The following is a 12,503-nucleotide window of genomic DNA, read 5'->3' on the forward strand; positions in this document are numbered from 1 at the left end:
TGTGGGTGGTATGGTGTGAGAGGTGTGGTATGGTATGAGTGGTGTGGTGTGGGTGGTGTCATGTGGTGTGGGTGGTGTCATGTGGTGTGGTGTTGTGTGGTGTGGTGTGATGTGGTGTGGGTGGTGTTGTGTCATGTGGCGTGGTGTGGGTGGTGTGGTGTCGTGTTGTGTTGTGTGGTGTGGTGTGGGTGCTATGGTGTGGTGTGGTGTGGTGTGGTGTAGTGTGGTGTCATGTGGTGTGGTGTTGTGTCATGTGGTATGGTGTGGTGTGGTGTGCTGTGGTGTGGTGTGAGTAGTGTGGTGTGGTGTGGTATGTCATGTGGTGTGGTGTGAATGGTGTGGTGTGAGTGGTGTGGTGTGGTGTGGGTGGTGTGGTGTGAGTGGTGTGGTGTGGCGTGGTATGAGTGGTATGGTGTGGTGTGGTGTGTCCTGTGGTGTGGTGTGTTGAGGTGTGAGTAGTGTGGTGTGGTATGGTGTGAGTGGTGTGGTGTGATGTCATGTGGTGTGGTGTGGTGTGGTGTGGGTGGTGTGAGTGGTGTGGTGTGTTGTGGGTGGTGTTGTGTGGTGTGGGTGGTGTCATGTGGTGTGGTGTTGTGTGATGTGGTGTTGTGTGGTGTGGTATGGGTGATGTCGTGTGGTGTGGCATGGTGTGGTGTCATGTGATGTGGTGTGGTATGGTGTGGTGGAGTGTGGTGGGATGTTGTGGGGTGTTGTGTGGTATGATGTCATGTGGTGTGGTGTGGTGTGGTGGGGTGTTGTGTGGTGTGGTGGGGTGGGGTATTGTGTGGTGTGGTGTGGTGTGGTGGGGTGGTGGTATGGGTTGTGGGGTGTTGTGTGCTGTGGTATGGGTGGTGTTGTGTGGTGTGGTGTGGTTGGTGTCATGTGGTGTGGTGTGGTGTGGTATCATGTGGTGTGGTATTGTGTGGTATAGCATCGTGTGTCGTGTGGTGTGGTGTGGTGTATTGTGGAGTCATGTTGGGGTGTGGTGTGGTGTGGTGTGTGTGATGTGGTGTTGTGTCATGTGATGTGGTGTGATGTGGTGTGGTGTGGTGTCTGAGCACTCCATCCAACCTAGAGCATCTAGAGTGCAAGAGCCTCTTTGTGTCCATGTAGAAGACGACAGTGCTCACCCTGATTTGGTTCTCCACTGCTCTGGGCTCATGGAGGCATTACACTGCCCTCCTGTCCTTGTTCTGCTTCACGGGGTGTGCGTGGAGGAAACAGAGGTGGCTTGTGCTCTGAATTGCTTTTGTGGATCCCTCAGCCTTCTCCTCCTCGTCTCAGGGACTGTGACCTGAGTGGTCACCACACCACACCACACCACACCACACCACTCAACACCACACCAATCTATGCACTCAGGGGCGGAGCAGGGCCCCCAACCACCCCTGTGGAACATGACTCATAGGCTAGAAACACAGCTGTGTTATGTGAAGCCTCTCGTATGGTGCTGCTGTCTGTTACTAACCTACTCCAACCAACACAGCCTCCAAGCCAGTCATGAGGTGTACTCTTAGCAGTAGGCACGTGATTTCCAAGTTAATGACAGAAGGAATGAATGAATGATCACAATTATCATTGAGTTGGTCCACATGACAAGTGCATATTTTACCAGGAACTTAATCTTAAATGGGCTTCCCTTGTGGCTCAGATGGTAAAGTGTCTGCCTACAATGTGGGAGACCCAGGTTCGATCCCTGGGTTAGGAAGACCCCCTGGAGAAGGAAATGGCAACCCACTCCAGTACTCTTGCCTGGGAAATCCCTTGGACAGAGAATCCTGGTAGGCTAAAGTCCATGGGGTCACAAAGAGTCAGACACAATTGAGCGACTTCATTTACTTACTTACTTAGTCTTAGATAGTCAGGATGGAAGACAGGCTGAATGCCCAGCTCAATTGCCATGTGAAGTTATAGCATCACCACAACCACATGAGTTGATGCAAAAAAAAACCACAGGAAAGAAGGTCAAAGAAAAATTTGCAGCCAGTGCCCACCTCACTTTACCCTTTCATCCAACTATCCTTGTAGGACCCTGAGTTGCTGCCCTGCGATATGTCTGAATGTCCATCTTGGCTGGAAGCACAGTCACTAATGGGCATGTCTTATCCAGCCACACTGACCATGTGAGGCAGGCCCTTTGTGTCCTTTTCCTCCAGCTCCACAACCTCAGGTGGGACCCAACACTCGGGGTCCTCCCACTTACTTCCCTCCCCTGCACCCCAACTAGCATTTCCTTTCACCACAATTTTCTCAGTTCAGTTCAGTTGAGTTGCTTATTCATGTTTGACTCTGCAACCCCATGGACTGCTGCAGCATGCCAGGCTTCCCTGTCCATCACCAATTCCCAGAGTTTACTCAAACTCATGTCCAGTGAATCAGAGATACCATCCAACCATCTTATCTTCTGTCATCTCCATCTTCCCCTGCCTTCAATCTTTCCCAACATCAGGGTCTTTTCAAATGGAGGGTTCTTTGCATCAGGTGGCCAAAGTATTGGAGCTTCAGCTTCAGCATCAGTCCTTCCAATGAGTGTTCAGGACTGATTTCCTTTAGGATTGACTGGTTAGATCTCCATGCAGTCCAAGGGACCCTCAAGAGTCTTCTCCAACACCACAGTCCAAAACCATCAATTCTTTGGTGCTCAGCTTTCTTTATGGTCCAACTCTCACATCCATACACGACTACTGGAGAAACTATAGCTTTGACTAGATGGACCTTTGTCAGTAAAGTAATGTCTCTCCTTTTAATATGCTGTCAAGGTTTGTCATAGCTTTTCTTCCAATGAATAAGCACTTTTTCCCAACCCCTGGTAATGTCCCTGGGTGGCTATTTCTAAACAATATAAAATACACAGTCAAGTCTCATTTGTGGTCGTTAAGTTCCATAGAATCACTGGGAAAGCTCAGTTAGCAAATACTGAACCACTGTTTCCAGGGGGAAAAATAGGGTTAGGTCACAATATTTTTGTCAACTGATCAATATATAACCTTGTTTTATGTGTGTTTCAGTTTAAAGATACTGTCTGTGTATGCTAAGTAGCTTCATTTGTATCTGGCTCTTTGTGACCCTATGGACCATAGCCTGCCAGGCTCCTCTGTCCATGGGATTCTCCAGGCAAGAATACTGGAGTGGGTTGCCATGCCCTCTTCCAGGGGATCTTTCTGACCCAGGGATCAAACTCAAATCTCTTATGTCTCCTTCATTGGCAGGCAGGTTCTTTACCACAGGCGCCACCTGGGAAGCCCTTAAAGATTCTGTATTTAATATTTATCTCTGCTTCATTAACATTCAGCTCACAACTCACACCTGAACACACGTACTTTCTCCACTTAGGCACACGGCAGCCTTCTTGTGCTTACAAGAGCCAGACGGCACTGCCAGTCCTGTGCTTGGGAACCAGCTTAAACAGTGACCTCACCAACAAAAAACAAATCAAACGTGGGAAAAGCATGGCATTAAAATTTAACTGAATCACTTTGCTGTACATCTGAAACTAACACAACATTGTAAATCAACTATACTTCAGTAAAAACAAATTTGTTTAAAAAAAACTGTATATAAAATTTTAAAAAAATTTTTTATAAAAACAGGCCATGATGGCACCCCATTCCAGTACTCTTGCCTGGAAAATCCCATGGACAGAGGAGCCTGGTAGGCTACAGTCCATGGGATCGCGAAGAGTCGGACATGACTGAGCGAATTCCCTTTCACTTTTCACTTTCATGCATTGGAGAAGGACATGGCAACCCACTCCAGTGTTCCTGCCTGGAGAATCCCAGGGACGGCGGAGCCTGGTGGGCTGCCGTCTATGGGGTCACACAGAGTCAGACACGACTGAAGTGACTTAGTAGCAGCAGCAGCAGCAAAGTACACAAGTTTACAGTCTGAGCTGAAACAAGACCTCAGCTAGAACATGCATGTTGGGTGGCCCAGACTTTCAGTCATTCTGTGCATGTCCAAGAGGGATTCCCTGATGGCTCAGCAGGTAAAGAAACCGCTTGCAATGCAGGAGACAAAGGACACTTGAGTTTGATTTCTGGATCAAGAAAATCCCCTGGAGGAGGAAATGGAAGCCCACTCCAGTATTCTTGTCTGAAAAATCCCAAGGACGGAGAAGCCTGATGGGCTACAGTCCAAAGGGTCCCTAAGAGTCAGACAAGACTGAGTGACTGCATGCACATCCACAAAAGACCAGGGAAGCACTGTGAGCCCTGACCCTGGGCTTCAGTAAGTTTTAACAAGTGAGTGAATTCCCGAATACAGAATCTGCGGATACGAAGGATGGACTGCATTTAACAGGAGCTAAAATTCAAATTCCTGAGATTTTCATTTTCCTTAAGGGGAGAGAAGAGGGGTTAAGGAATTGGAATAAAATATTTTAAAAAGCGCCAGAACACTAAAATCCCAATCTTTGAAGGGATCTTTTTGAAGATCCGTAGCTCAACCCTTCCCCAGTTCTTCAGCCCAAATGAGCAATCTGAGGTTTCTGCACAAACATGGTGGAAAAAGCAAGGCCCCCCTCATCAAGCACAACTCTACTGTGGGGAGCCTCTTCCTCCATCTGAAGCAAAATCTGCACTCCTGTAAGACCTTCGCCCTGGACAGAGTTCCTTTTGTCACTCCACGACCCTGAATAAAGGTCATCCCTCTTCCACACAACAGACATGCAAATCACTGGAAAGCATCATGTTACTCACTATCCAGGTGCTGGATAGACAAAGGAAATTACACTACAGATCAACTGTGTCCAGATCCTATCATTTGAGACAAGATGTGAGTTTAATTTGAACTGTAGGGTGAGAAATGGAATATTTCCTGCCATATCAGTAAACATGGATGTCACAGTCATCACTGATTGCAGCCTTCCAATGTGAGCCGGTGAGCCCTGAGGGAACTCAGGAAGGAAAAAAATATCTGTCATCTCGCAGCCATCAGACTGCAGCCACTCCCTACGGTGAGCCCCAAGGAAGCTCAGAATGTGGAAAACACAGAATATCGGCCCCCGATAGCTGAGGTGCGTATCAAAGGCATGATTTCAGTGAGCCCAGACTCTTGCATCTTCCCATACACAGAAAAGTGCTAAACTACTTAACCTGGGATATCTGGCTTTTGTTAATTAACAATAATCTTTTGATGTTCAGACTACCTTCCCTTTGTTGCAAAACTTCTATATAACCTGGCTCCCCCTCTTGCCTCCTTGGAGCATCTCTCAAGGTCACCTGAGATACTATCTCCTGGGCTTAAGTCCTAAAAATTCCCACCAAATAAAACATAACTCTCAACTTTTAGGTTGTGAATTTTCTTTTAAAGGTTGCGAATATTTTTTAAGTCAACAAGGAAGAAGAGTGAATTCCCCTTTTGACTCAAATTCTCTTCGCCTGAGCCATTTCTCTAATGAGCAATACTCTATAACAATGAGCAATATTCTGTGTTCTTGCTGGGCATCAGAACCAGTCTGAAGCACTGCACATGGACTGGCACTTTTCATCCTCACGACAATCTATGAGGTGGGGACTGCAGTTACCTCCAGCTACTACAAGAGCATCTTGAGGCACAGAACAATGAAGGAGATGACTTCAGGTCACACAGCAAGGAAGTGAAAGCAGCAGGCTACCAGTCAGGCAGTCCCGCCAGCATGCCAGGAGTACAAGCCCCCAGGAGATCCTCCAGAAACCAAGACCCCATAAAACAACTCTCCAGTGGCTTATAACTAATTATAAGAAGAGATATAGCTAGGGTGTGTTTCATTTCTTTTTAAAACTAAAGATCATAGAATCTAAAAGGTGAGCCAAGGTGGTTTTCTGCAACCACAGCCCCTAGAATTCCAGCTCCCAGGCACCCCAATGTCCTGGTAGTTCAGAGACTGGCATAGTGAGTCTGTGGCCCCCAGAAAGCATATCTGCTCAGGGTTTCACAAACTCCAAAGTATCAAAAAATCTAGGCCAGGACTAGATATCCTGGTCTATATCTAGATACATGCATGCATGCTAAGTCACTTCAGTCGCGGCCAACTCTTTGCGACGCTATGGACTGTAACCCACCAGGCTCCTCTGTCCATGGAATTCTCCAGGCAAGAATACTGGAGTGGGTTGCCATGCCTTCCTCCAGGCGATCTTCCCGACCCAGGGATCAAACCCAGATCTCCTGCGTCTCCTGCATGGGTAGGTGGGTTCTATACCACTAGCGCCACCTGGGAAGACCCCTATATCTTGGTAAGAGGACTTGAAAGGAAAGGAAAAACTGTTGGTTCTACCAAACCTCAGCGACTGGATATTGTGGACTGACTACAGCAGACCCACTGCCAAGTGATTTTCTGCTTGGTTATCTAGGAGGAAGGAAAGCTGGTCTTTATAACCACATTGTACTTCTGCTTGACCTGTGTCAAAACTTGGATTTTTGAAATGCAGATATGTTGCTGAGATTTTTCTCAAAATACTTTGGAAATAAAGTGTTGAAAACTGGCACTCAGAGTCCCAAAATCACGATGGTGCAAACCTCCACTGAGTGTTTGGATCCTTGTGTGTGTGCCTCTCAGCATCTCTCCTTATGCCTCAGACATTCAATCCAAGAAGTCTATCAATTAGATTCCTGCAGCCCATCTTACCAAGATAAATTATTTCACTAAAACCACAATTTTAATCAAGCACCAGGCAGTATGCCAGGCATCAGGCATCCAAAAATGGCTAAGAGAAGTGAGCTGGAGATAAAGAGCTCGTGGTCAAGTAAGGAACTTGGACCGCGAACAACTGATTATTAAAGTGACGAGTGCTGTCACAGAGCACATCCAAAGGGTTATGGGAAGGGATGGAGGGAGGGATTCATTCAGTCTCGGGGCGGGAGGAAGGGAGGAGAGGTCTCACAAGGAAGTGGCTTTGGAGCCACACTGAAAGGAATAAGAAGAGCTTAGCAGGTGGCACAAGGCAGGAAGCTCACTCCAGGCAGAGGCCCAAGACACAGGAAGAGAGAGCAGCCGAGCCGGAGGAGGAAGGCACTGGGCAGCTGCAGCAGGTCGGGAAAGGTCTCCATTGTCAGGATGAGGGGTTAGGAGACCATCCTAAGGGAAGTAAGAAGCCACCAAATGTTTTAAGCCAAGGAATAACAGCATCCCAGCAGTATTCCCAAAGACAATGCTGCTGACCTCGCAGAGGAAGAATTGGGGAAGAGAGACTCTGGAAGAAAGTATGTCAGGACCCCTTACCAAACTCGGGTGAAACATAACAAGGATTTGAACCAGGCAGGGACCGTGGCCGTGGCCGTGAGAGTAGGTTAGCAGCAGGACTGAGGGCACTTAAAGACGGAGCAGAGGTTGGGAGGGCAGCAGGGAAGATGCTGGAGAACCTGCAGCTCCTCTAAGGAGCTGGGTGCATTCTATTAGCTCAAATCAACAGTTACAGATCAACAGTGACACCTGTTAGGACCGGTTTAATTGGTAAGACAGTGGTGTCAGTTTGGGACATGCCTGACTCAAAGATTCCACGCCTCGCCTGGGAATACTGCACACCGCACTGTCGCTTGCACACTGGCCCGGCTGCTCTCTCTCCCTGGGTGATGAATCTGATGGCCAGTCTGGAACAGGGCAAACAGGGAGGTGGCTGGGACTTTAGGCCACAGACGAGGGGCTGAGAGCAGATGAGATCAGTCCCTCAGAATGAACATGAGCCTCACATTTTCAGGTCCTCCCTCCAATCCTGATGAGAGAGGCTCGACTTCCCTACTTACATGTACCTACGCCACACACACACACATACACATATGCACACACATGCACATGTGTACACATCCACATATATGCACACATGCACATACTTGCACATACATGCACATAGATATACATGTGTGCGTATACATGCATGCACACCCCAGAAGGAAAACAGTCTTTCAACAGGACGAGTCAGTGGGTCACCACAAAGCACCTCTGCCCGGGTTTCCCTGGGAACTTTCTAGGGTAGAACAACCCCGCCTACTCCAAGGTGGACCCACCCCTCAGATAACCGGGTGGCCAGCAATGTTGCAGTGTCAGGACTTACAGTCCATCCCAATTTCCAAAGCACTTACATTCCCACCAGACCACGGAATAACCCTGCGTGGTGTTATCATCTCTAAACAAGGAAACTAAGGGGCTGAGAGGTTTAGGAACCAGAAACAGAGCCCCTGACTCCATGCGGGGAGCTCCTGGAGCTGCAGTGGGAGATGAGCTGGAAATGCAGAAGCAACTCCGGATCGCCCCAGTGTGGAGCATCACCACCTCTATATCTCTCATCCATCCACACACCAGCCAGCTCCAGTGCCCTGTTCCGTGGTCCTGACCTCCTGCTTCAAAGAAGAGTTACGCTGAGCCAACCCTGAGTCACCCATGCCAGAAACTGCAGAGGAGCCTGTGGCCCAACAAACAACAAACCTGAGCGTCCAAGGGACAGAGAAAATGAGAACAGATTTGAGTTCAGGCTGAAAGAGAAGAAGCAGAGATGGAGCAATATCTTTTTGCAGCCAACCACCAAAGGTGCTGCCATATTTTCCAGTGGGAAATCGGTCAACCCCAGAAGCGTCGTTTCTGGCCCTCTGCCTAGAACTAATCTGAGCCGTGACCATCCCGCACCCGAAGGCTGGTAAGACACCCACCTCCAGCCGCCTCCGCTGGCCCTGCAGGCAGTGCAGCAGCGCTGGCTCACATCTGCTGAGCAGCGGGTCCCACTGGTGAGCATCCGCAGAGCTGCTGGCTTCAAACCACAAGGGATCCAGGGAGCAGGAGGAGGCAGCATCCGTGTCCAACAACGGAAGAGTCTGGCACTCCAGCCCGGGGCTGCCCCCCAAGGTCTGGGCAGCATCTGCCAGACCCTGAGAAGCCTTGAGAGTGAAGGGGAGAGAGAGGAGCCGAGGGTGATCGTGGGGTCCACCCGAGCTGGCAGCCTTGGCCTCCATCTCCTCCAGGCTCTGATGAGGGCCCTCAGCCTCTCTGGAGGGTGGGCAGCCTTCTGCTTCTCCCCGTTCCCCAGCAGAGCCCAAGGAGAGGCGAATGAAACTAAAGCTGGAGGTAAAGACGTCCTGAGAGCTGGCGGGGACGGAGGGTGCCTGGGGGCCACTTCCGAGGCTGCAGCTGGTGTCACTCATGTCCTCCGGGGATGGACAGCCTTTGTTCCAGGCTTCCCGGCAAGGACTCGGGGCCTCGCGAGTGTCCATGGACGGCAGCTCCCCTCGACAGCCAGTGGCCCTGGGGCCACTCAGCTTGCTGAGCCTATTGGGCAGGGCAGTGCCAGCTCGGGGCTGAGCCCCAAGGAGCCCTGGGCTTCCTCTCATGGCCGTCAGAGCTGATCCTCGGTGCCCCACGGTCAGAGCCGAGGCGGCCGTGCTCCTGGGAATGAGGCTCCCAACTGAGCGACCTCGCCACTGGCCTCCAGGGTCAAGGCCACACGGGCTGGCCCTGGACTCAGGGTGGTGAGACTCCTCGCCACATGCCCCTCCCTGGGCCCGGAACGGAGCGCCCACTGGCGGGGAGAGGAACCCGATCCTGGGCCCAGCTGTGCTTCTCATGTAGCCCGGCCTCCGTGCCAGCCGCCTCCTCCGAAAAGACGCTGCAGGTGGTGAGCAATCTTGGCTGCCTGGAGAGAGAGAGAAAACATCATCATAAACACACACACACACACACACACACACACACACACACACACACACACACACACATCTCTCTGGCTCAGCCAGAAATGGAATGGAAAACAACCCCAGGCTCAGAGGTCATCCCTTGGGCATCTGTCAAACAGAGATGCTGGCTCAGTGGTCACCAGGCCAACCTGGCAAAGAAACTGATGATCCTCAGGAAGCAACCCCGGGGATGTGTAGACACAGCCCAGTGTCCCAGCTCCTCTGTTCAGCAGAGCAGCTGGCACAACTATTATGCTAACATGTCTCAAGCACAACATTGGCAGTTCCTTCTGAGCCTCTAGCATCCTGCCTGTTGATCTTTTAAGTGCATCAGCGCTTTCATCCTGGAGTGGCCTGGGAAGCAAACGAGCTGAAGCCGAATGCCAGCGCACTCCTCAGAATGAGAGCCAATCACCTACTCTGGCTGCTCTTAAGATACACGTATGGTTTGGTTACCTGAGTTTTCCATGGCTTTGCATGCCTGTGGACCGTGGAGAGCTGACTGAGACCCTATGCCCATCAATTCATCTCACAATGAATTACAGGAGGCCCTGTTTGCTGTGTTCTCCAAACCAAGGGCTGTGTTCCCCTCCCAGCTATGCGAGAAGGATAGAGACAATGAAACTGCTGATGCCTCTCAGAGGCATGATGCTATAGCAGCTATGCTATGCTATATCCACACGATGGGAAATCATTCAGCCTTATTTTAAAAAGGGAAGTTCTGACTCCTGTTCCAACATGAATGAACCTCAGTCTTGACGACATGATGCTCAGTGAAATAAGATAGTCACAAAGGGACAAATATTGTTTGATTCCACTTATATGAGATACCTTGAGGAGTCAAATTAATAGAGACAGACAGCAGAAAGATGGTTGCCAGGTGCTATAGGAAGGCAGACGGCTGGAGGTAGGAGAATGTTGCGAGCTAGTGCTCAGGGGGAACAGAGCTTCAGTCTGGGAAGATAACAAAGTTCTGGAGATGGACAGTGGTGACAGAAACAAAACAATGTTAATGTCCTTAATGACACTGAACTGTACACTTAAAAATGGTTACAAGGATAATTCTGTGTTATACGTGTTTCACCTCAATAAAAAAAATTTTTTAATAGACCAAACTAGGTCACTATGCTCTGTGATCCCAAGGAGACCCATCCTTTCCCTCATTGCTCTCGCCATCTGAGGCTGCCCCGTGCACCCGGAGGTGGTCAGCACAGGGCTGCAGGATCTCAGGACAGGGCAGAGGGATGCCAAGAAGATCTAACTCTCCTCTGCCTGTGAAACTGGCAAAATATTTTTTGAAGAACAAGGAATCCAGAAGGAAGCAGAGAGAACACTGAATTCTGGCTTCAATTACCAAAGGAAAACTATTCAGCAATTTCATACCTTCAAAATGGAGTCCTGTGAAATCTGTATTGTCTTTTGGCTTAAAGAGACTTTAAGCTAATTTTTTTATGCAAGTCCAATCACACAAATAACTCTTCTGAAGTTAAAGGAGCAACGTTGAGTAGAAAATAATTTGTTTGAAATTTCACTTTTTTTCAAACGCCTGTAGAACCTTGGGTCTGAGTAGCCCTCCGTAAAGCTACTCAACCAAGGGTCTGAAGCCTCCCCAGGCCTGGCCCAGCTGCCATCCAAGCAGTTCCCCAATGGGAGGAGGGGAGGGGCCTGTAAGATGCCGTCAGGCCACACTGTTCATCAAATGAGGGGCTGAGAGGTAGGGCTGGGGAATGGGGGTAGCCCAGCCCCTGAATCCTCCTGTACACCAGACATCCCCTCAGGTGTGAGCTTTCCCAGAATGTGACCCCAGAAACAGAGATTGTCACACGGTATCAATCCTAAGCCTCCAGAGAGGGCAGAGGAGCTGACAGTGTTGGATCTGGAGGGCACCTGTGGAATGAGCTAGAAGGAGTATAAGAAACCCATACAGAGCACATGACTGCTCTGAAAACTTTCTCCACTTATTTTTTAATTGTTTATTTGAGGACATCTATGATGTCCCTCTGGAGAAGGAGATGGCAACTCACTCCAGTATTCTTGCCTGGAGAATCCCCATGGACTGAAGAGCCTGGCAGGCTGCAGTCCATGGGGTTGCAAAAAGTCAGACATGACTGAACAACTTAACACACCCACACTCACTTGATGTCCCTCTGTGTGTGCATGCTAAGTCACTTCAGCCATGTCTGACTCTTTGTGACCCTATGGACTGTAGCCTACCAGACTCCCCTGTCCATGGGGCTCTCCAGGGAAGAATACTGGAGTGAGTTGCCATGCCCTCCTCCAGGGGATCGTCCCAACCCAGGGATCGAATCCTCATCTCTTAAGTCTCCTGCATTGGCAGGCAGGTTCCCAACTGGGAAGCCCCGTCCCTCTGACCAGAAACCAATTGTTACTTATCTATCCTGCCTGAAATCCACCCTGACATCCAAGCCCAGCCTTTACATTCTGCGGTAAGGAAGGCTTCTAATGCATTCAGCCCTTGGAGAGAGAGTCCTTCTGGCTCCCTGCTGCAGTCAGCTCTGGAAACACAGGTTCAAGTGGGCAAGAAGTCGACTATGGCAAGACGAGGGCAGGACCTAAAGCCAGCTGTGCCCTCTGTTCCATGTAAACCCAGAGAGGGCTCCAGTCTGCCCAGCTGGCCCTAGACAGGCTGAGGCGGAGGCAGGCCCTCAGCAGCTGCCTCCTTCCCTGGCAGCCTCACACTCCACAGCAGCTCCAGGGGAGGGGAGCACAGTCCTCACCTCTTCACAGTGCAGACTGGCAGGTCCCTGCTTATGTGGGATCCTGTCTCCACCTGCATCCACCCAGTGAGCTCTGAGACTGAAGGGAGTGAAAGACGAGGGCTGCGACTCGGCCCAGATGTCATGGGG

The 12,503-nt window shown here is 50.0% G+C and overlaps 1 protein-coding gene across 1 annotated transcript in view; it reads right to left on the minus strand.

Moving 5' to 3' along the window:
• DISC1 (DISC1 scaffold protein) overlaps nt 1–10,105 on the minus strand; it is a 362,163-nt gene extending 352,058 nt beyond the window's left edge. Inside the window, exons 1-2 of the mRNA XM_068983084.1 lie at nt 10,093–10,105; nt 8,620–9,596 (exon numbers count right to left, since the gene is read on the minus strand). Of these exons, the coding sequence (XP_068839185.1) occupies nt 8,620–9,596; nt 10,093–10,105 (990 nt within the window). The remainder of the gene's footprint in view (nt 1–8,619; nt 9,597–10,092) is intronic.
• Between the last annotated feature and the right edge of the window lie 2,398 nt (nt 10,106–12,503).

The sequence above is a fragment of the Capricornis sumatraensis genome, chromosome 10 (genome assembly GCF_032405125.1).
Source record: "Capricornis sumatraensis isolate serow.1 chromosome 10, serow.2, whole genome shotgun sequence".
Classification (NCBI taxonomy): Eukaryota; Metazoa; Chordata; class Mammalia; order Artiodactyla; family Bovidae; genus Capricornis; species Capricornis sumatraensis.